General features: G+C 38.7%; 1 protein-coding gene across 1 annotated transcript; it reads right to left on the bottom strand.

The window, feature by feature from the left end:
- Positions 1–207: 207 nt before the first annotated feature.
- Positions 208–23,994, bottom strand: LOC114567590 (prolyl endopeptidase). The gene is made up of 15 exons (XM_028596654.1): positions 23,701–23,994; positions 18,822–18,896; positions 18,356–18,489; positions 18,089–18,219; positions 17,275–17,484; positions 17,030–17,151; positions 14,185–14,290; positions 9,046–9,237; positions 7,661–7,858; positions 6,849–6,952; positions 6,353–6,489; positions 4,456–4,550; positions 4,178–4,309; positions 3,363–3,519; positions 208–874 (listed from the first exon to the last, which is right to left on the bottom strand). The coding sequence occupies exons 1-15, from the start codon at positions 23,740–23,742 to the stop codon at positions 580–582; spliced, it is 2,130 nt and encodes a 709-aa protein (XP_028452455.1). The 5' UTR covers positions 23,743–23,994; the 3' UTR covers positions 208–579.
- Positions 23,995–25,307: the final 1,313 nt, after the last annotated feature.

Here is a 25,307-nt window from a genome sequence, read left to right on the forward strand (position 1 = left end):
TACTTAAAAGTACATTTTGATGAGAGCTTTTCTCCGTTAACATAGGTCAAACTTCTAATGCAACACTTTTACTTTTTAAAGATAATTTTGATCCTGAAGTATTGCTACTTTTACTCAATTAAATACTTTTGAATACTTCTTTCACCAATGATGCTGAACAATTCTGATCTATTTAGATCTACTTTAGAAGAAAATATTTAGATTTGGGACACAAGTACAACACCGTACCAATATATTTTATTAAAAATGCTTCAGTTCAAAGTTAAAATTCAATTCCAAACTTAACAATGCATTCAAAACATATTTATCTTTTTGTGCATTTGATTGGTTAATCTATAGTCAAGAGTGGTTTCAAAAGAGGCATTATGGTTAGTATTTAAGATTTTTATTACACTGTAGTTGTTGGTTATTAATTTTCCTGTGACATCCTTCTTTTCTAATATTTCTTACAACTTTCTCTAACCATTCACTTTAGTTGTACAATTACATCACTAAATTGTAAAATCATTGAAAATCATTCATCCCTTAAAAAGCCTCCCTCATTGTGTATATGCTTTGCCTCGCTTCCCTGTCATTATCTCAATCCTTCCAGCTAAGCCCAAGTGTCTCAGCGATGAAGGAAAAGATGTGTGTGTCCTCCAAGATGGCCTTGGCGGTGGGTTTCCCTGCACCGTGCCCACTGCGGGTGTCTACCCTAACCATCAGAGGCTGACGCTGCACAGGGCTGCTGCCCACTCCGTGCTGCAAGGCAGCACAGTACTTCAGAGTGTGGAGAGGCACCACGCGATCATCGTGATCTGCTGTCAGAAGCAGGATGGCAGGGTAGGGAGGGCCAGTGTAAGGTGACTGAGGCAGATTATGGAGAGGAGAATACCTGGAGAAAAGGAGGTGGAGAAGAGAAGCAGAGAGAAGGGAGAATATGGGAGTGATTTGTGAACTTTAATGGGTGATTCAGATTTATTTTTGGGTATTTGGGTGAATGTAAAGTTGGGAACAAACCTTGAGATTATTGAAACCCTACCCTAAGTCTAAACACCCAACACACAACTATTTACACCAACATGCACAGATGTTTTGGTCTTGGGATTCAGATTCAAACCTGAACAACTGGGTAAATACAAAACACAACAGATGACGACTAACATGAATAGAGATATGCCGCTAGAAATCCCGAAAATCCAACAGGAAGACAAATTCTCATGGGTGACTATATCAAAATAGAAACAGATTTCCATCAACAAACCATTTTCCTTGGTAATTTATGCTGCAATCTGAGCAAAAAAGGCTGGAAAATGCTATGTTTGGTTGAGATGGTGGTGGAGAGATGTGGGCAACAAGTAGGGCTGTGAACGTATGGATTTTTTCTCACTGTGATGAAGTAGTAACGTATCACCTCAGTCATTAAAGTAAAAAAAAAACAACTTTCGAGAGCACAGCAGTACGGTCTCGCAGCACAGGCAGCAGAGCAGAGAGAACGACTCGGCAGTCCACTAACTTGTTGCACTCTCTACCAATATAAGCTGCTGTTTTAGGCTACAAAAACATTCATGCAGGCCATTCAACCATGTTGTTTTGTCGTGATTAAGCTATAAACAGAAGGAAACTGCTAGGCTATTGTTTGTCATGTAAAGTGCATTGGTAAACCGTGCAGTGCCAATGTGTCCTCAGCCGAGAACAAAGAAATGTCCTTTCCTCCCTACCGTGTACTATCTTGAACGTTACTTGTAACTCAAGCAAAGTACTCAAGCCTAGAAATACTTAATGATAATAGGACACAAAAAAATCCCCCATAAATTTAAAACAGGCAATCATGATAAGTAAAACAATGATTATTGTGTTCATTATATTTCATGTCACAACATATGCAGGGGTTAAAATGAAAAAAAATCCTGAGCCTGAACTTTATTTTTGGGGATGGTGCTGAGAAACTGCACAGATGGACTTATCTTCAATGGCACCATTTATTTTCAAGTATTATGGCTGTATGTTAAAATTGTAACTGAAATACATAAATAATGTAAAATAAATAAAAAATGTAAAATAACTAAACAAATATTGACGATAACAAAAATACAGTCACAAAAGCTTAAAGTGCTTAAAAAACTGGTAAACTGAGACTGAGATGGACAGATTCACTTCTCTTCAATGATTATGCTTTGCACCATTTATTTTAAAGTACTATTTCAACTAAAGTGTTTTCTTCTGAACTATAATAAGTGGATTGCATGCATTTTTTTTAGCTCCTCAGACAAAACATTTTTTGAACTGTAGTGCGATGCCGTGAGTGTTCATGTAACTCCCATGTGGATTTGAAACCGACAGGCTAGTTAACGCTTTTTTGTCTCCTGCTAGTTTTCTACACAGGGTAACCAGTGGCTGTGAAATTGCGAATGACAAGTCATGTTCCACAATAAATGTGCACAAAAGTATTTTTAAGTCGCAGACACGGTCAGTCACAGACAGTGGTGTGTCAGCTGTAACATTTGCACCCGCCAACGTCGTGGTAAGTTTGAGTGCACGGGCAGCGGCTCTATGACCAGGGTCTAACTCATGACGAGCAAGCACTTTCTTACCGCTGCTGGCATACAGTAGCCTCCTCGAGCAAAACGTGCAGAAACAAGCACCAGGCTCTCTCAGTTACTGGCACCAATTGCCAAAAGGCTCTACCTACTTCTTCTATCCATGCCCAGCACCACTTATTTTTGAGTCCTCATCTATGGATAGGACATCATGCCCAGGCTTCATGAACTTGCGCTCCATACTTTCACCGACAACGCTAACGTGACGTATGGATCTCAATCACACCGTGTTGCCAGGTCAAGGTAAGCAAGGTGAGCCTCACGTGAGTTGTAGCTCTGCACAGAAACCTGAATGAACTGCATTATAATCAAGTTGTCATTCTTGGCATAGTGCACTTTTGGACAGTTTCTTCTTTAACCATTACGTCCTGATTTTAGTTGTAAAAATGTTTAAACTAATTTTAATGTTTAATGTTTTAATGAGTGAATTGATCAGCAGATACCTTTGAATCATTAAACATCACACACTACGATATTATAATTTAGTTCTCCCTTTTTATTTCCGCCTTTAGTGTTACATTTATATAGTTTGTTCTACTGCATTGCCTATTTTGGTGTTTATGTTCTATTTTAAATATTTCAATATCTGTTTATACATTTTCTGTGTGTGTAGCATGGAGGGGGCTACAACTACATTTCACCATGCACCCAAGTTGGACTGGGTCCAACTTGGTCTGATCAGTCATGACGCAAGCGAGACATGAGGACGTGAGCATACAGTAACTATAAGGTGTTTTCATGCGCAGCTATATTTTAGTGATTTGTTGCGTGTGTTTGTCGTACTTGATGAGCCACTTGAACTGCTCTGGGTCATCAGAACAGCCGTAGTCGGTGGTCCAGGCGTGGCCGATGGTGAATTTGTGAAACTTCAGCATATCCATCACCCCCACCTCTGCCACAGCACAGCCGAACAGGTCTGGACGCTGGTTCACGCATGCACCTGTGTGCATTCACAATTTGTGTTACAGATTCCATTTGCTTTCAAATATACACACTCAAACACACATACATCCCCTTTACTTCACACTGTAGGACACAATCACTCCTAAATTGCCACTTTCACACCAGGGAAGAAGGCATTAGTTGGCTTTGTGCGATGCCAGATGGCAGCCAGCATTTGGTAAGTGATGTGACTACAAAGCACTGTTTAATGTGCTGTTTAATAGCTAAATTAATTGAAGCTAATCAGCTAACTACTATTAGATGAATTTGACATTACCACTTATGCCAATGAAGTAATATAAATAATACAATGTATTATGATCAATGCAGCTAAGACTAGCAATGGACCATTGATCTTAGCTTGGCTTTGTAAAGATGTAAAAACATGGAGATGTACAGTAACTGTATTGTTAGTAGCCTTAAGGGTTAAATTGCATAGCAAGTTGGAGCTAAGCTGTTATATGGGGAGGAGGTAGAGGTAATCTGTTTTTCCCCACCTTCACAATTTCGACTCCTTGATGTAACACGTAATGGACTGTTGCATAATAGTTTCCAGGGCATACCTTTACAATCCTTTCCCTTTTTCTTGTTCTCCATCTCTGGCTGTCACACTAAATACATAAACACATAACACACACAGTTGATCCTGTACTCACCCACTAGCAGCCCTCCATTAGAGGCTCCGTTGATAGCGATGCGGCTGGCTGTGGTGTACTTCTCCTGGACCAGAAACTCTGCTGCGCACTGGAAGTCATCAAAGCAATTCTGCTTGTTACCTAGTGTGCCAGCTGCAAACACATGATGACACAGCAGAAGTTAGACTATTGCAAACTTATGTTTAATGTTTTCTAATTAACACATTAAGTCTATCTCTTTCTGACACACACATTTGCAGGGTTGTAACATTCTGGGGTCATTCCGTGTATTTTTGTACCTTTGTGCCAGGTGAGGCCGTACTCTCCACCCCCTCTGATGTTGGCCACTGCCAGGATCCCTCCCAGGTGTCTCACATATAGCAGGTAAGCAACACTAACACCAAGACAAGACAAATAAAGCCATTTAGATACAAACGTGTTAATATAGTTACATAGTAGTTGCTTAATAGTAGCATATAATGATGTCCAAAAATCTGAACATGGATGTTTTATGATTCAAAATAGTAAATGTAGCATACGTAGGATACAGCCAAATCTTTTAAAAGATTACTCTGAATTCACATTGAGATCACATTCCATTATATTCATTTTATATTACAATTCTACAAGTAAGTTAAAATGACTTTCAACTTTTGTGGTGATGTACTTTATGAAAGCATTTAAACTACAGTTAACAGTGGTACAGTTATGCTGGTTTTGTAAGTAAAAGTATAATAATATAGTGACCCTTTTTTTGGGCATTGAGTACACATACAGATTTTCTTAAGCACCACTGTTACCATAGATATATGACAGTTACATATATTTTGCACCAACATCCTGTCATTTACAGAGAAATACAAAGACACAAAGTAGACCCTCATATTTTATCCCCGTTTTGAAGTATGTGACAATGGCTGGTATGTTTGCCGTGTACAGTGGAAACAACCAGTAATCATGTGCTACCCAATCAGAAATTTCCTTCCCACTCTTATATAACGTCATTGGTGAATGTTATATTTTAATGTTTGTGCATTCTTCTAAAATATCTAAGTTTGATGCTTGAATCAAACATCACACACAATAACAATACAACCCCCACATTTTTTGGCATTTTTGTAATTGATTAGTGATAATCTATGTCAGTGAATAACAAAAGAACAATCTAAATCCCCACCCTGTCAAACACACTAATCCTAGTCGTGGGCGCTGGCCGGGAAATTGACAAGTGCATTGGTCTTAAACTAGCAAAGACACTTGCGTCGGGCTTTGCGCTGCGCAGGGTTTAAGATAGGGACCCTTAAGTGGAAGCTACTTTTTTCCCCCTTACGTGCAACCTATTTGCAACCTAAAAAAACATTGCTTTGAGCAGACTGGATTGGCTGTAGTGATACATTCTCTCTCTCTCTCTCTCTCTCTCTCTCTCCCCCCTGTCAGTTGTAGCTCGCTCTACCTTCTAGTAACACTGGACACAGCGGTCTTGAGCGAGAGAGAAAAAAGCGTTAACGTGAAATGCTATCACACTCTCCTTTCTTCCCTCATTGGACTAAGTTTGTGGACACTACTGTGTGAGTGTATCAATAAGTAAGTCTGATGTCCTGTAGGTTCGGATGATGTTATGCAGGATTTATGAATGTACGTTAGCAACAGTAAGCTAATTCACAAGGGTGCTATTTTATGTGTGAGCTAATATTGCGCATCTGTTGATGTGCGCTGCAAGAGTTATGTTTCTGTTTATTGAATGCGTAATTCAGTGCAAACATAACCAAGAATGTAGTTTAATCTCAGATATGATGGTATATTAAGTTATTACTGTCGCTCTGTTAAAGGCAAACGTCCCACTGTACTGTCGTTACGCAGATCACGGACATCTGATTGACTTTACTGCACCGTAGTTAAGTGAAAGTAGGTCAAGTTGTAAAAAACTGCCCTTACCAGCAGGGCAGCTTTTACAGAGAGCATTTAAATGTAGGTCTGACCATTTCTATGTTAACTGTTAGCCCATAGTAGTAGAAAAAAATATTTATGTGAAGAGATATGAGATATAGTAAAATAAAAAGTGCTTAACTCCCCCCCGAAGAAGATATCATCGTCCATCGCCATGTTTTACTTTAAACATCGTCAACTACCAATTTAGGGGACATCGCCCAACCCTACATTGGTTTAGGAGATTTCGAGCAGGGCAGTTGTACTTACTTGTAGTACGGCTGTATGGAAGCCTCAAAGCCTCCATAGCCATAAAGGAAGACAGGATTAGTTCCATCCTTCTTTAGGCCCTTGGCGTGAACTAAGAATATGGGGATCTTGGTTCCATCTTTACTGGGATAAAAGACCTGCGAGTGAAACAGAGGGAAGATAAATTAAATTGGTCAGTTTGTCTTTTAATATAATCTCTGTTTGACAAAACCTCACTTTCACATGAATGCTTTTGTTTTTGATACGTCTAAAATGAGCTGTGCACAAACACCATTCACCACTTCCTCAACCATAGTGAATACGATTCTGGGAAATCTGCATCACAATATGAATATGCAATCAGTAGATGCGATAAAACAACAGGAACAAGAGTAAACTGTAAGATGACGGGAAAGAAATAACAGTATTATAAAAAGGGTAATGGGGAAGTTAAACACTAAGACATATGGTCTACAGAAATCGAGGCGATAAGTAAGAAAAACCTGGAGGACTTTACCTGGCTGGTCTCATAGTCCTCTTGCTTGATGCCTTTTACCTCCACCTCCCTGAAGACTCTGGGCTCTGGGATCGACTCACTCAAATCACAGTAGTAAATGATACCTGGGCACCACCAAACAAAGGTCACATAGCTTTGAGGTTACGGTGTGTTTTACTAATTGCATGGGGATATTTTCACGACTGATTTTTCATATTTAGTTTGGTATAGTAGATAACTTGCAGTTATAGAAATATAAGTTATTTTAGGCTGTATTTGGTCTTTACTTTATGAGTATGAGAGTTTGACTTTTTAAATAACATTTCAAGTATTTTCTTCTAACATTTGATGTATTATCAATAAGTATTGGAACTAGTAGAAGTTGCCTTTACAGTAGCAATACAGCACTTGCAGCAAAAGATGTATTATTAAAGATTTATTAGTTTTAGGGCTGAAACAACTAGTCGATGAACAAAAGATTTACAGTTTTCAATTTGTCCAGCTTCTTAAATGTGGGGATTGTTTATCCTATGTGTTGTTAAACTGAATATAATTTAGGATTTTTCTGTTAGATGGACAAAACAACAGATTGAAGACAACACTATGGGGATTTTTCACTATTTTATAGGAAAATAAACTAATCAAATCATTAATCAGCCTATTAATCAATAATAAAAATCTTAGACTTTTGTATGCATTTGATGGCAATTGTTTTTTCAGTTCCTTTACATATGGGATTAGTAACTTTAATAGTATTTTATTTTCAGATTTTATAGCACTAACTTTCCTAATATGGGACAACTAAAACATAATTTATGAAATGACAGAATTACCTGGTGTAGTGAAGGAGGTGAACTTGTAGAAGAAGTCAGAGTGTTTCTTCTTGCAGCTCACTCCGGCAACAGTGCCAACGTCCAGGGGCAAGTCCCTGACCAGCCGGCCAGTAGACAGCTCATACACCTGCAGGATGTCTTTCACATCGTGGACGTAGTTGACCAGCAGGTGGTGCTGGTTCACACAGGAGACAGAGCCTGCAGGATATAAAAAGGAAGCGATAGACTGCATCTCATGTCTCTTATTTGATAGCTCCTCGTTCCTCAGCTGAACCTCTCTTTAAAAGCCATTGAATAACATATAAATCAGATGTAACTGTCAAGTCCTTTCTGTGGACTGCATGTTTACAATGGCCATTTGATGCCATGGCAACAAGTGTATAGTGCTGCTATACCCAGATGGGACACACATAATGTACAAACATCATTGTGTGAAAATAGTTTTCAAATTATTATTAGTTAATATTGAATTTATATGAATATATAAATATGAATATAATTAAAACATTCAAGTCAAAAAGTGAAGTTGGAGAAAACAAAAGATCATTAACTTGCACCAATAAAGCAGTATCACTGACATCACAATCATCCAGTCAGACTTATATATATAAATGCTTTATAACACATTTATTAAAGTTTGTTTTGTTTTAAGCGCTTATAAAAGTACCATATTTTTCATCATTTTATACACCGTCCCACACCTATGGGTTCCCACAGGAGTTATTAGTAAACTAATACATTAAACACCTGTCTGCTTACAACTATAGTGTGCTATAAAACATGTCTTAAATGTTTATATACCACTTATAAATGTTAAATAGGGGGACTTAAAATATATTTCATTCAAAAATTTCTAGTGGCGTAAGCATGAGTTTTGCACATATCTCAGAAACAGACATTTACTGCTGTGTGTTTTAGTGATATCAAGGTACAGTTACCATCATTCAAATGACTCATAACCAAATTAAGGACAAAAGTACTTATGGGCCAAGTTTCACTTTTTAAATAAAGTTCCCTCTGACGAAGGTCTTCAACCACAGACAGAACTTCCCAGTTGTTGTGGTTGGACTGTCATTGAAACATTAGGACAGATGATTCTGTGAAAAGTATTTTGCAAGATTTTATCCAAATTGTGGAACAACTACTCCACATATAAGCCCTTTACGCATTTCTAAAGCTTGGTGGAGTTTTTGATAGCGCTAACACAAGCCCACAAATGTCATGCCAACAAAAGGTCTGTTTAACAAATCAACAGCCAAACTAATGTATTATCTTTTTTAGACCTATAACACTTCTTCTGTACAGAACTGATACTAAATAGGTGGACTACATAGCTAACATTGTCTCCTACTGTAAATCCTATTGAAAATTCCACTCCGTCTCACCCAGGACATCCTTGTCATGCTGTGGAATAAGGGTAGTCCAGTACTGCCTGTCTGGTTTCTGGATGTCTATGTTGATAAGACAGTATCGAGGAGCATCCAAGTTGGAGCGGAACGTGAATACAGTTCCCTCATTGGTGACATATGAGTACTGGGCGTCGAAGTTGTCCACAAGTTTGACCCATGGCAGCAGGCCTGATGGAGAAGATGGAAGAAAAAAAACTCCATTATAAAAGATGCATAATGTGATTTTCATTTCTATCATTGACCATTGGGAGTTGCAATCAACAAAATCTCTGGCACAGCCAAAAAAAAAAAAACTGAATTATGGTGGCTTGTAAAGACCAATAACACATGTTCTCATTAGACCTACACTAGAAAGTGTCAACATTTCTTTTTGAACCCAAACACAGGCTGCAAAGTGAATTTTGAAATCTCAACATCTAGTGAAGTAACCGTTGAGTCACTGGAGTCTGTATCAACTCCTCTTCTGCTGATACAGCGCGGTTATTGTTAAAGCAACACTTAACCATATACGGGATATGTTGTAAAACTTCACCGAAAAACAATGTGAAAGCGAAAAGACCCAAACTTGACAGGTCGTTAGTTTTAATGATGCAGCTCCGGTGCAATTAAAACCGTAACAATTCTAGAACTGCATTAGTTAATAGACAGAAAAATACTTTGATTATCGATTAAACATTCATTAGTCATTTTTCAAGTAACATTCTCTGGTTCAAGCTTTGCACATAAGTGGATTTGCTGTAACTTTTGTCATATACCATTGTTAAGTGACAGGGTTTTCCCTGCCATTATACGGCATGGGAGCAGCGCCCAAGCGTTTTTGTGCACTGCCTAAGCCGTAAAGACAATGTGGAGAGCATCTGGACTAGGGCTGTGATGGTATAGTGTTTTTCTTACCGCGGTGACGAAGCAACATATCACCGGTCCGCGGTATGGCGATTAACCACAACCCCCTTACGAGACTAGCTTACGTTAGAGCGAGAATGGAGGGTGCCTTAAGTGAGTGGCGTCAGTGCCCTATAGGACGTGTTCAAGGAGAGCGAGCAGTAACAGAAAGTAGCGTATGAGTGCCACTGTGAGGAAAAGAGAGGAAAAAGAGATAGCAAAGATGATGTAAAGTGAGTTAAAAGTGAAAAATAAAAACAACAAGCTTGAGCTTCTCAAGACACAGCTGCTTTATCTGTTGTCAATACCGCCGGTAAAGTGAATGGCATTACGCCCAAAAAACACTGGCTTAACCTTTACCACACGTTTCCATTTCAGCTCAATGTGAGTCTTTACAGTGTTTTGCTGTCATTTACGGCCACTCTGCTTTCTTTCCTCTCCGTTGATCTATTCCAAAAGACAGTTCAGAAAGCTCTATTGTCAATAAAGTAAAAAGAAAAAAAATGCTGAGGGCAGACGCTTCGCAGCACAGCAGTTTTAGCAGCTGAGCAGACAGAGAGGGCGACTTGTTGCTCTCTCTAATATAACAAATATAAGCTGCTCTGTTTAGGCTGCAAAACGTGCATGCAGGCTGACATTCAACCTTACGGTTTTGTCGGGATTAAGCTATAAGCAGAAGGAAACTCCGCTAGCTGCTAGGCTAATGTGCAATGGTAAACACTGCAGCGTTAACGTTAATGTATCCACGTCCACCTCAACTCAACAAACTGTCCATCCTCGTGCAAAGCTGAAGTTTCTCTCTCCATAAACTCTTGAATGTAGGATAGAAGACAGTCGATAAAGATAACTACAGAATGATTATTGCTTTCATTATATTTCATATCACACAATATCCGTTCTCCTGTAACTTCTGCGAGAAAAAAAGTAAAAAATAAAAATGCGGTATGCGGTTATCGTTGCAGCCCTAATCTGGATGAGCAGGCACACAGGACAGGTGTCCACACATTGTCTTCTGCACACATGTCCCACAGTGGGACAAACCGTGTCACAGCCACACACCATGCAAGTTGCACACACAGTGGTAGCTGCAGAACATACGTTAAAAGTGTGCGGTGGAGAGAGGGTGTGTGTGTCACTGACTATGAAGGTAGCAGTAACACTATAGCTGTGAATGTGGCAGTGCAGTCTGTGTACAGTTTATCTGGCTGTGAATAAATGCTCCAACTCCTCAAGACCCAAGCCATGTTCCTTTGTCTTGCTTGCTACCTGCTGGTTAAAGAAAGGGGGTTAGCCACGGAGCTAGCGCCAATTTCAGCACAGGCTCAATAACTTAAAAGGAACATGCCGACTTATTGGGAATTTAGCTTATTCACCGTAACCCCCAGAGTTAGAAAAGTCCATACATACCCTTCTCATCTCCGTGCGTGCTGTAATGCTGTCTGACGGCTCCAGCGGCATCAGGCCAGCACAGAACATGCAGGTGAATGGTTCCAGTAATCCTACAGCTCCGAATAAGTGACAAAATAACGCCAACATGTTCCTATTTACATGTTGTGATTTATAGAGTCACAGCGTGTACAAAAAACAACGTAACATGAGACACAGCCGTCTTCTAACCGTAAACAAACCGGGAACTATATTCTCAGGCGGAAGAATATAGTACTTGGGCGGAGTGATATGCTCGCAGCAAGCCTGTCTGAGAATATAGTTCCCGGTTTGTTTACTGTTAGAAGATGGCTGTGTCTCATGTTACGTTGTTTTTTGTACACGCTGTGACTCTACAAATCACAACATGTAAATAGGAACATGTTGGCGTTATTTTGTCACTTTTGTCACAATTTGGAGCAGCAGGCTAGTTGGAACCAGTTACCTGCAGGATCTGTGCTAGGCTAAGCTAATGCTGGAACCGTCAGACAGCGTTACAGCACGCACGGAGATGAGAAGGGTATGTATCGACTTGTCTTACTCTGGGGGTTACGGTGAATAAGCTTAATTCCCAATAAGTCGGCGTGTTCCTTTAAGGCGGGCTGACACTTAAGGTGGACGAGCTATTCTCATTTAAGTTCATTCAAGCTGCTCCTCCAAGTTTTGCTTTAGTGATCCCTCCCTCGCTGCAATTGACAACCACTGAGTTTTATTCAAATAATCACGAATTGACATCACCAATAGGCAAATGAACGTATGCCGTTATTTGCACAAAAGCACTCTAAAAACCCAGGGAAAACCATGAGTGAATATAATATTTTGGTTTTGGACTTTTGGTGGAGCATAATAATACATGGTAAGACATCACCTTGTGAATAAGAAGTATGGATGGGCTTTTTTTCATTAACTAAATGATTAATGAAATTCATTTTAAAAAGTTGGAAGATTGATAAAACTAAACATTAATTGCAGCCCTAAAGAATACCCTCCAACATAAAAAGCTGCTTCTGTCAATGATGTATTTTTCCAGAGGAAACATTTACTTGTTATTAGAGATGGTCCAATACCGATACCAGTCTCGGCTCCGATACTGCCTAAAACGCTGGTATCGGTATCAGGAAGTACTGGAGTTTATGCACCGATCCGATACCACGTAATAAAGCCCTAAAGAAAATCTACGTTAAAGTAGTTTATTTATGTTCTTTTTCCGTTATAACTGACTGTCAAACTGGATAATAAAAGAAGGTTCTGTGGCATTCATGGTTTGTGTTTGAGCCAGACCGACAACAAAGATAGAAATAATATCACATCCATACAGGGATAGTAGTATACAGTTGTTAAAACATAATAAAATATATGACACACTGGTATCGGATCGACACTCTGTATTGGCCGATACGCAAGTTCAGGTATCGGAATCGGGAAGCAAAAAATGGTATCGGGTAAGGGTGTGACGAGATCTCGTTTTACGAGATCTCGCGAGATTAAAACGTGACGAGACTTCTCGTCGAGGTGAAAAGTTGTCTCGTGAGGCGATGTGATGTCAGCGTGAAATTACTATTGAAGATCCCCCTGCCACTTTTAAATCATTTGTGTGCAAACATTTTGGTTTTCCTGCGGAAATAATAAACGGCGTAAGAGTGACAGACAAGACGAACACAATATGTAAATATTGTAAGAAAAAAATGCCGTATAGCGCGGCTAACACGAGCACTATGCAAAAACACTTACAGCACCACCACAGCTCTATACCAACTACAGCACCCGCGACGAAAACATTAAAAGGCCAAACAACTCTAAAAGCCTTTGCATCTCTGCCACCGGTAAGTGCAAGAGCCACGGCAATAACGAGGGACATAGGCGTTTTCATTGCAGCTGATATGAGGCCATTTTCTGTGGTGGAAAATGTCGGATTTTGGCAACTCCTAAATATCCTTTGCTGTCTCCACTTGCCAAAGCATACCTTTCCATCCCTGCTACCTCAGTTCCAAGTGAGTGTGTTTTTTTCTACTGCAGGAGACATAGTTACTGCCCAAAGGTCTCAACTGCTGCCAGAAATAGTCGACATGCTTATATTCTTGAAAAATAACATGACCATATCTTAGGCTGTTCTGTGTAGTTTATCTTATAGAAAAAAATTGTTTCTGTTTGCACTTGTAGTTTTGAGAGAGCAGTACTTTGGTTATTGATACACTTACTGTTTGCATTTAAACATTTTCTGTTGTTTACACATTTATTTTATTTATACTGTTTATTTTTTTATGTTCGATTTGTGGAAAGGAGTTAGATTTCACAGGGCAGAAGCCAGTTGGTAGATTTTATACAAAACATTTTGCAGTGTTTGCATGTCCTTTACTGCATATGATTCATTAAAATAGTAAAAAAAAAAGTTAAATAACATTCATCATTAATAGTTGATTTCAAAAGGCACCTAAATTGTTTTGCATTTTGTGATTTTTCAGTTGAATAAAAAAACTATTTTCCATTCATATATTTCATCATTGAGGATTTCTTTAAAAAAAAAATTTAAAATCTCGTCTCGTTCTCGTGAACCCAATCTCGTGATGTGTCTCGTCTCGTGGAGTAAGCGTCTCGTCACACCCCTAGTATTGGGCCATCTCTAGTTCTCATGAAATGCTTTAATCTACAAAGATATTTTTGATTTTATTTGCACACACATCCATAGATGTTGTCAACCACCAAAACAAACACAAAAGCAGACCTTAGGATTTATTCTGTGCCTGTGATCCTACTTCTCAAGATAATACGTTAATTGTTCTGTTGGGATTTTGTAACAAGGATACAGACCTGTGATGCCATCGGGGAGCTGCTGGAGGTCACAGTACCACAGCTGGTTGACAGGTTCACAGCCTTCAGTGATGGACAAAACAGCATATCTGCCATCATCTGATATCTGGAAAGATGAAGAAATGAAGACAGATAGGAAGGAAGTTTTAACTAGCTCACAGATCCTGATGGACATGGTAAACTCATCAGCACCAGAATGAGATTTATTGCGAATTACGTTTTTCGCTTACAAGGAATTTGTCTTTGGTGCATAATAGGGCTTTGATGCCGAACTTCGTTATTCGAATATAATTAGAATATTAAAAAAATAATAATATTCGAACAAATATTAGGCAGCTCTTAATATTCGAACCTGTTATGGGCATTATTTTTTGTAAATGTGTTTGCTTGTTAACGTTTTCAATTCAGATTCCGAGGCTTTTTCACGCATTTCAAAATGTAACTACATGTCGCGGCGACGCTCACTTGGCCGTGGCTTGCATCCCCCCCCCACCCCCCCCAACTCATTTCCTGGTTCTCCTTCTCCATTAACATGAAATCAAAGAGAGGGTTAACTCTTCCTGCTACAGATGTCTCTTTTTCAGAAAGAACAGGGGAGACACTTTGTTCCTCTCACTATGACTCTAGAGTTACTACTCACTCTGAAGCTACCAGTAAATCACCGTCACTCTCTCACTCTAACACACACACACACACACACACACACACACACACACACACACACACACACACACACACACACACACACACACACACACACACACACACACACACACACACACACACACACACACACACACACACACACACACACACACACACACACACACACACAGGTGAAAGCTCCGAACTTCCTGTTAAGAGCATACCATTTGTGTTTAATCCAGGGTCTAACTTTTAATAATATTAACAATTTTAATAATTGTGTTTTTCTGCCTATTGACATTGACTGATACACTGCCCTCTGGTGGACAGAACATATACAACTTAAGTTTGATAAAAATATAGGTCTTACTGAAGGCATTTAATGGTCAAAATATTATTAATCATGCGCGGAGTTTGCGGGGGGGCAGGGGGAGCACTGCCCCCCCTGGTAGCTGAAACGGGCAATTGCATTGTTTCAAATGAGTGGAATAATTACTTCTGACATAACCAGATATTTTATAAATACTTTAAAAACACTGCTGGGTACAATGACGCATACGTTTTTTTCCTCTTTCGCGCAGGTCAGGTTTAATGTACGTAAACAATGACCAATGATTACCAAATTTCTCTCTAATATTGCTCCTCATAACCACGGAAAACTGTCAAAAAATAGAACCCAAAGTCCAATTATTATGGACATTATCTGACATTTAGCGTTTCTGCTTCTCATTTTCAGCAGGGCAGCGGAGCAGCTGTTGGTTGACTCCCAACGGTTCTCATGGGCTTTATAAGTCCTAACATGAAAAAGCTTAACGTGGTTTAATATACCTAAACAACGATCAATCCTCACCACATTTCTGGTTAGATTTTTTGACAGTTGTCAGTGGTTATGAGGAGCAATATGAGAGAAAGTTGGTAATCATTGTTTAGGTACAAGCTTTTTCCTCGCTTTTTCCTCGCCATAGCCTGTCAAGTTCTTTTGACAGTCATAAGTGTTAATTTCAAGATATGGCCATGATAAATTTGGTGATCGTTGTTGAGGTACATTAAACCACGTTAAGCTTTTTCACGTTAAGCAGAACAGGCAGCGTTGTGAACAGAGATGCGTACAGCCCGCGCAGCAGCAGAGCGGCTGTGTCTGTGTCTGCCCTGTGGGGACAGAGATTGTTGTGGATTTTTTGCATCTGTCGCTCAAGAATTATATGCGTTATGGACTTCTTTTTTTTTTAACTAAATTGAGCTCGAGGTTTTAAATTGTTACAATGTAAATTCAAATCTGCTTAAAAAAATAAACCTATGTTTATTTAGCATGTTTGTTTTGTCCATATGTGATCGTGCTGTGTTCCCCAGGTCTCACTTGCTACAATGAGTTTTTTTTTTTTTTTTTTTTTTGCCCCCCCCCTGGCTCGAATGTCAAACTCCGCCTATGTTATTAATATATATTTGAATATATTCAAATATTAATATTAATAAACAAACTTCAAATATGATTTATGGGCAAAAGTCAAAGCCCTAGTGCATACATAAACATATTAAAGGAAATAAACAAAGTAGAGTACTGCAACAGACAAGAACATACATATAGAATATAAATATTACAATAAAATTTTTTAAAAAACACTATAACAGATATGTACAATAAAAGAAGGCATCCTAACCAACCAGCCAAGTCACCAATCCCTTTAAAATACAAAATAAATGAGGCGTGAAAATGTAATGTTGATGACTCCAGCATCAGAAGGAGCACTTATTGTTATGTTAGAAAGTTTATATTAGTTTGTATTTCACAACTTAATATTTTCTTCCACCAAGTGACACCAGGATTTCTAAGATAAGTTTTTGTTGATACGCAATTCTGTAATAGAACTTGAAGCTCACATAAAGCTTTAACGATTCGATCGATTTTAATATTTACTCAAATACTGTACAATTTTGAGGTAGAAAGTAGTATGAATTTCCAATTCATGCTACTTTCTACATCAACTCCACTACATTTCGAAGGCAAAGATTGTAATTTTTACTCCACTACATTTATTTATTTGATCGGTATAGTAACTAGTTACTTCAATTTTACATACGAAATTAACTTATAAAATATGATTCCTTATCATAGATATGATGCCTAGCAAAGCCACACAGGTGTTTGTTTTTGAATTCAGGACTTTTACTTGTAAGTGATTCAAGATTACTATGGACTTACGGTTACTGAACTGTGCCACTTTGGGTGTTCGGGAAACTCCGCAACCAGAATGTCTTCTGACTGTTGGCTGCCGATGGCGTGGTAGTAGAGCTTCTGATTGATGTTGCAGGTGGTCTCTGTGCCTTTAGTGGAAAGGAAAACTGAGGGGTTAAGTTTTGAATACATTTGTACAGTAATAGTCCTGTTGTAAATGTGTTGTTTTTTGGATGGAGCATGCATTTGTGTGTATGGTGACTCATCCTCACCGTCAGTTTTTCCTTCCTGGCGTGGGTAGCAGTTGTAAAAGATGCCCTTGGCATCGTGAGTCCAGGCCAAGCAGCTGAATTTAACCCTCTCCAGTACATCAGGCAGTTGGGTGAGGTCATCAGCCTTCATAAAACTCACCGTTACCCAGTCTGAGCCACTGGTGCTCAAACCATAGGCAAAATATTCACACTCCTCTGACAAACGGCCCACTGGATGGAGAAAGGGACAAAGAAAAGGAGGAATTCAGCAATAATTTTCTTTATGTCTCTACTTGTCTGGGTAAATGTGTTTTTGTGCCAGAGTTTCTGCAGGTTTCACCAAGTAAAATATTTTTTTAAGACCTTTTATGAATGAAATTTAAGACCTTTATCGCAACATCAATTAAGCCCTAAATTTTTTTCAAGCTAAGTATCGCTAAACCATAGCTGAAGAATAAAATCCGTTTTATACCTGTGGTACAATCTGAAAAAGACACGCACCAATAACACGAAAGCTGATTGGCTGCAATATTAGTTGCAAGTTGGTCTCATTTGTAGTCCTAATAAAGCAAAATTATATGTGGACTAGCAAAAGAAAGAACTACAACACCATGGAATAATAATAAAAAAAGAGCATTAGAGGTAGAGTTACATGGACGTAGGAAAATTAAGACCGGTTTAAAATTATTTAAGACCTAGAACACAATACTTCAGCGAATTGAAGACTTTCTAGGCCTACAATTTTGATTTTGAAATTTTAGACTTTTTAAGACCCCGCGGAAACCCTATTGTGCACAATAGCGTGCAGTATTATGGCCTTTGCAACGTGGCTCACTCTTCAGTGCCACAGTGCCATCATCAGAAAGTTTATTCGGGTCAAAGAATACAGTTGCAGCTCCATCCAGAGAGTCCTGCACGTACAGCACATCCTGGTTCTCGAGACCTTTGTTGTGAAAGTAGAAATACCTGGAAAAAAAAACAGGAAAAATCGTGACAACAAGCATAGTTTTTTTTTTTTTTTTTTTTTTTTTAAACTTCAGACCTGCAGTTCAAGTTAGTCCCTCTCATAGGTTCTTTTCAGTTAGTCTATTTCAACTAGTACCTCTTCCCTCTTTTGTAAGGGCAGCTGTATTTGGGATAGTCATAGAGCTCAGTGAGACGCTGGTGGAACTGTGCCCGGACAGCGCACTGCTCCAGGTACGGCATGGTCAGGTTGTTCTGCTTCTCAACATAAGCCTGAGATACAAAAGGAGAGATAGGAGGGATGGAATTGTTCACAGGGACATGTGCAATATTTTACATATCCCTTTACATATGCAATATACCCCTTTACATCTGCAATATTCTTACATATCATGTGGAATAACTTAAATATCCTTGTCACACACCGTTTCTTTTGTGTACTACTGTTAAGTCATGCGGCTATGTATTGTTTTATTTCAGGTGATTGCAGCTGTGTGTTGCACTATTGCCAAAGCAAAACTGCCTCTTTGTGAACCATAAAGTACATCTTATCCTAATTTGCAGAGTTTTGGGTAAAGTTCTTTCTGCAAGAGATCAATACATACCATTGTTTCTGCACTGTCATGGTCTTCAAGCCATGCGTAGGGATCGCATATCTGAGTTCCATGGTAGTCATCCACCTACAAGATAAATTTATTAATTTTTTTGGGATTCTCTTTTGCAATACCATGGTTGTAACTTCCCTCCAAAAACAATTTTCTGTGGAACTGAAGAGCTGTCTGTAGACAATTTCCCGAGAAACATTGCATTATTATTCCTGAGAATTTCACCTTACGCCTTTGTCTGTTAATTGCTTTTTTACCGTCACTTGCTTTTTTATGGTTACGGTTTCATTCTTTGCTGATGCATCGTTTGCGCACTATCCCTTGCTGCTGTAACACTGCATATTTACCTATTGTGGGACTAATAAAGGATTATCTTATTTTATCTTGGCATCATTAAAAAAAACATTGATGGTTATTTTGATTAAAGTGCAGTGGGGATTTTTGAGATACAGTACCAGTCAAAAGTTTGGACACACCTTTTGATTAAATTTTATTGGTCTGCCTTGATGACAGCATTCCACACTCTTGGCATTCTTTCAACTAGCTTCATGAGGTAGTCAGCCAGAATGATTTAAAATTAACAGCTGTAAATCACACATTTCATAACATATCTGACATTTTCTGCAAGTGTTTCACATGTAATAATTTGTGGGCCCTGACAGTCCATGTTTTATGTTCTTCTGATAAGCCAGGGGCCGAAACTGATTTAAACTGGCGTTCTCTACCTCCCATGCATTCTCAGACTTTGAGGGGCCAATCAGGGCTGTTAATTCATCCCCTCCCCATTGCTGTCAGCTTCAGACTCTTTTTGCGCAAAGAATAATTACTTAAAAGACTTTGTTGAGTGTAGCTTTGTTTCAGATCTCACCCTATGTATTAGAATTTCTACCACACAACCTTGTTAAAAGTTAATTTGTAGAATTTCCTGCGTGCTTAAAGGTGCAGTATGTAATACTGACAGCTAGTGTTTAAAATAGTTACTGCAGTACAAATTCAAAATACTGGAGAGAGTTGTCTCCCCCGCCCACTCCTCCCCAGACTCGAAGTTCACATTGGTTGCCAGGCTGAGACCGCAGCATCCACAACAATGTTGCTGGACGCTTGTCTCACATAGCCAGACATTACACCACAGCGGAGTAGCTAACGTTAGATGCTGGCTATATTGACAGTCATAAAAGCCCGTGCTCACGCGGAGCTCTGTACCCAACTGACAGACACGCTTTTTCGGCTTAGAATTACCGTAGAAACTGCTAAAAATCCCACAATCTGGCCGTCCTCTCCACACGCCAGACAGACACACTTCCTCGGTTTAGAATTACAAATTTTGTATTTTTGTATTTCAACTTAGCATGTTTCTTTAATATCTGATGACGTATTGGGGTCATTTTTTGAATTTAAAATATGATAAAATATGTAAATATATTACATATTGGACCTTTAATGCAATGAGACCATCAGTTGCTGTGCCAAGGTAGTGTCTACAGTAAATAGCCCTATTCCACTACTGTGTAATGCATATTATGGCAAGAACCTCTAGCTGCAGCAGGTATCCAAAGGCTATTCACCTTGGATACCTGCTGCAGCTATGGGTACGCCCTGGCGTGATCACATCAACATTCAAAACTGTCATATTGCAAAACAGCTATTGACAGCTAAAATAACAACCTATTCGTTCTTAGGAAATACAAGCATCAGTACATTACCTTGGGGGAGTCAAATCAACTTTGTATTATCTGGCATCACGTACAATGTAGGGCTGGGCACCGAACGTCAATACTTTTATGACACCAAAAAAAAACCCAGATCCTATGAGTATCAAAAAATTATTTATCTTTTGGTGCCAAATTTCGGTTCCAAAAGCGTCTGAACGCATAAGCGCAATCTTATCTGTCCTCTCTGCATATTGACAGAAAGCGGAGCTCCAACCGACACACATGCGGAGTAAACTACGTTGGCTTGCAGTTTTGTTGAAGTCAGTGAGTCACGGCAATGCCGATAAAGTGTGGTTAGTTTTTCAAAACTTCACGCAGACAGCGTTTGCTGCGATATGATATTAACGGAGAGCCGAAAGCGGTCACGGTGCTGTCGTTTTACACTTCCTCTTAGACAAGCGGGCACAACAGTGGTTTCGGTGCCCTGATGACTGACTGGCTGAGGTTGTAAGGAAAAGCAGCTTTACTTCTACAGCCCCTTTCATCAACAAGGCAATTCAATTACATTCCTTTGCACTTAAGTTAGTTCTTCATTAGTTCAATGTTGACAACAGGGCAGTCACCAAGTTTATTGTTAAAGGTTTGTGTCATTTTGCAGTTTGCACTAGAAAGTCTTTGTTGTTTACACTAGTCCGAATGAGCAGTGTTTCCAGAATTTTTTAATTTTGATAACTGTTTTGATTCACAATTTAAGTAAAAAATAAAAATTGTTGAAATGGATTTTAAAACATATGGTATCGAAAAAAGTATCGTTAAGGAACCAGCGTCGAAACTGAGGTATCGAAATTGGCACCGGATTGAAAGATGTTTAACCATGCCCAGCCCTAGTACAATGTATCAAAAGGCTTTGCAGGCTGACAGCAGCATGAATTCCCCAACCTACGTTTTCCTCCATTTTGTGCCCCAGGTGGTGGTCAAATTCTCAAATTTTTGATTAAAGAATTCTCAAATATTAGATGTGGCATTTTTTTAATTCTTTTCTGTACTCACTTTAAATGAAAAAACACAAACAAAAAGGTTTATTTTTTGATTGTATGCCAAACAAATTAGTATGGAATTATATATAGGACTACTTGCAAGTACATACAGTATTAGCAAGTAACCAGTGTATATTGTAAATTGTATAAGTTCTGACGACGATAATTAGTATAGCCAACTGTGGCTAAGGCTCGAGGCACAAATCACAGCCATAGTTTAGGTTAATAATGAGTTGCGAAAAATTGCCAAAAGGAATATTTTTACATTTAGTAATATGGTAATGCAGTGCTCATGTATTTTATAAGGGAAGGAGTATGTACCTCATTCTGATAATATTTGGTAGGGGCTATTAGTCAAAATAACCCTGACTGTTTTTCATTATTTTAAAATATTCAATCTGTCCAGTATAATGATTGGGCTAGGCTTTTTTTGTCTTTAAACTCTGTTATGAAAAAGGATAACTTTTCATTTTCTATTGAAGGAGAATTCCAGCCATTTTTTTTTTTACTTAACAGTGCGAGCTACCTACCAGTAGGATCGAGACAGGGTAGGTGAATTTAAACAATGTCTGAGTTGAAAACGCATCTTGTTGTCACGTAAGGGCCCTGTTCATGTTGCACAGACATTTTAATTGCATTTTGTGTCTGTTCAGAGGCACAAAGGCACTCTAAAACCTGCCCCGAAAAACTGCCGTTTTAGCTCAGTGGAAGCTCGTAGAGGTAGCTGCAGCAACTCCAGTTTGCGAGGACCGATTCAGGTCGGGTTTTTTCAACTGAAAGTACTCGCATATTTATAGCGATCAAGATTAACGTAAAAATTGCCCGGAATTCTCCTTTAAGTAGTAAAATGGTTTACGGAATGTACAATAGTGACGCTCATTTGCCCTCATTCTATAGTCATGTTTGTTTGGTCTCTGTTCCTCTTTGCCCATTCAACTCCTCTCACCTGTCAAACATGTTGTCATTTTTGAGTGATTTCTCTTTGTAGTGTGGCATAATTTGTAGTGTCTGCAACAATGCACCAACAATTCAGGCAATGCTTGTTTGGCCACGTTGTACTCTGAAAGCTCACTCATTAAAATGGTGATACTGGTGTGTCAGTTGCAAACACTGCAGAAATTTGTACTGTGGCAAAGGGGCAGGTTTCAGACATAATAAAAGCATACACCCAGGGCCGTAGTTACCATTGAAGGCACTGAGGTCATGTCCTCATTTACTGGTTGTAATCACCTTAAGAGGAGTTTACATTTTACAATTACACAGAAGTGACATATGGTGGGTTTTGAAGATTTATTCTGATGCAAATATTCAATTAGAGCTTCCTTGTCCAAGGTTTTTTTCTGGTTTTCTTAGTTTTCCTTGATAGTAAATTGAATATCTTTGGGTTTTGGACTGTTGATCAGACAAAACAAGACATTTAAATAAGTCAGCTATTCTCCGACATTTTCAATTAACTATATATGAATAAATCAATCAACAAACTAATCATAAGACTAATAAATCATAAAAGTAATTGTTAGTTGAAGCCCTACTAAACAAATTTAGGCCAGTAATTCAGTGTGGTGGAGCCTTTGAAACATTATTTAAACCATCATGTTGGCAGATAAAAACCTTACAGGAAACAAATCATTTGAATTAATAAATAAAGGTTGGGCTGGGGTTGGGCTGAAGTTAGGAAAATAGCGAGAAAGAGTAATGACTCAGTAAAGTCTACTGGCTACAGGCCTGCATACACTGCATTATCAGACGTACAGTGGTCATAAGGAAACCAAAACGAATGCTTATTGCGACACTGAATGATGAAGCTGAACCAACAACTGCAGTCTCATGAGCATGAACATATGCTGTGTTCCACTGGGACATGTCTCGTGGGGTGTTACTTTACCCAAAGATCCTCTATTCTAAAATCGTCTCTGCTTTACCTCAACTACATGACAAACGCGTCAAAGTGCAACACATTTTGAAAGAGCTAACGTTACTTCTCTACGTGGTTAATGAAGCATTCCCCTTGAATGACTTTTTGAATTGGTATCAAAGTTTAGTTTCGCCATTATGCCTTTCTAACCCTCCACCCACAGGACTTGTCTTTCTCTTCCTGGTCTCGCTTTTCCTGCCTGTAAGTTTGCACAAGATATTTTCATCAAATGACAAACAGACGGAAAGAGAAAGTAGCAAGACTTCGACACTGACCTTACTGTCATCTCTTCGCGCAGTCGGGTACTTAAACGCCATTGCGGAGTTTCCTAAAGTGTTCTTCTATTTACTGAGTCACCTTTCTGTTGCTAACTGCTTGTTTTTCCCCCTATTTTATATTGTTCTGAATGCAACGTCTCCACCGAATCAATGGAGCCTCGAAGTGAAAGTGAAAGCATTTTTCCACACATAGAAACGTTTGTAAAAACCGCGTGGTCACTGCTACTGCTCGTTATGCAGGAAATGATGTATCGCAAGTGATGGCATACGCACAACCATAGGCTACGTGTGATCACGCGCATTTGTCATTCAATTTAAGTAATTTGCGCAATTTATAGGCTAATACCCCACTTAAATTGTATTTAGTTAGTAACAGTTAACTGTAAGCTCGGAGACGCATCCAATAATATATTTTTTTTTTTTTTATCTGCTAAAAAAGAAGTAGGCTATATGTAGGCCTAGTACTAAACAAAACGCAGAAATGACACAGCAAAACGCCTCAGGATAAAATCTAAAATGCACTGTAAGTCTAAGGGTGATAAAAAGTAATTATCTGACAACCATATTAGTCATCTTTCTTTATGAGGGTAGAATTTCGGACTAAATCAAATCAATAGCCTAATAATAGTGCAGTCATCTGACAACTGAATTAAGGCCCAACCAAACCTGCATTGTGTAATTGTCAGTTAAACACAAAATGACACATACAACACCAAAACCCCAAGCGAAATGTGGTCCTGTGTTGGAGAACATCCACAGTTTTCTCTCAAAAAAGAGAGATGTCAGCCCTTTAAGGCATTACATGTTGTTTAAAAAAACAAGTGGTACAGATATGAGTCTGTCACTTTGCTACAGCTAAATGTCACACAACTGAAAATAATTCTCAATCTCATTGAACGGTTCTGTAGGCCAATTTCTGCTTTACTTATTCCCTGACTGCTGTTCCAGTAGGTCAAGAGTGGTAGCTTTGCTTCACAATATGAACATAAACCCATGTCATTCCATCCTTTTAACTGTTTGTTGTGTTATAAACTCAGTTGTAACAGGTTTGAAGGTAAAAACAACATTCATTCATTCATTGCATGTATCCTGGATTAACACCCCTCAAGATGGAAGGACAGGAACAAAAACAGAGTTTCAGACGTGTAATCTGTCTAATCCATAAAGCTGTGAAAACGACTGGGGAGAAAAGGGGGAGGAAAGGAGGGGAAAGATGGAGGACAGGGAGTTAGAAAGGGGGCTAATTTCAAACTAATTTAGCTAAAGTGATTAAGTGAGACTGGCTTAATAAGAAAATAAGCTATTAGAAGGCCTCTGACCTTGTTTCAGTGTATTTACCGCTCTGTCTCAATGGTTGTATATGTATATCATTGATATGATGATGCATAAAATCATATTACACACACCAGATACAATAAGTGCACACTTTCCATAGTTTATGCATTGACAATACAATATATTTTACTGTACAAATAAAACAAACTGTAACAATGATTACAGTCAATCACATTACTTACAAAAAATAAGATCATAGAGTTTAAAATGCTGACAGTGCAAAAATATATTTTAATATAATTGCAAAACTGATGGATTATGATCAAATT

Source organism: Perca flavescens, chromosome 14 (genome assembly GCF_004354835.1).
Source record: "Perca flavescens isolate YP-PL-M2 chromosome 14, PFLA_1.0, whole genome shotgun sequence".
NCBI classification, from domain to species: domain Eukaryota; kingdom Metazoa; phylum Chordata; class Actinopteri; order Perciformes; family Percidae; genus Perca; species Perca flavescens.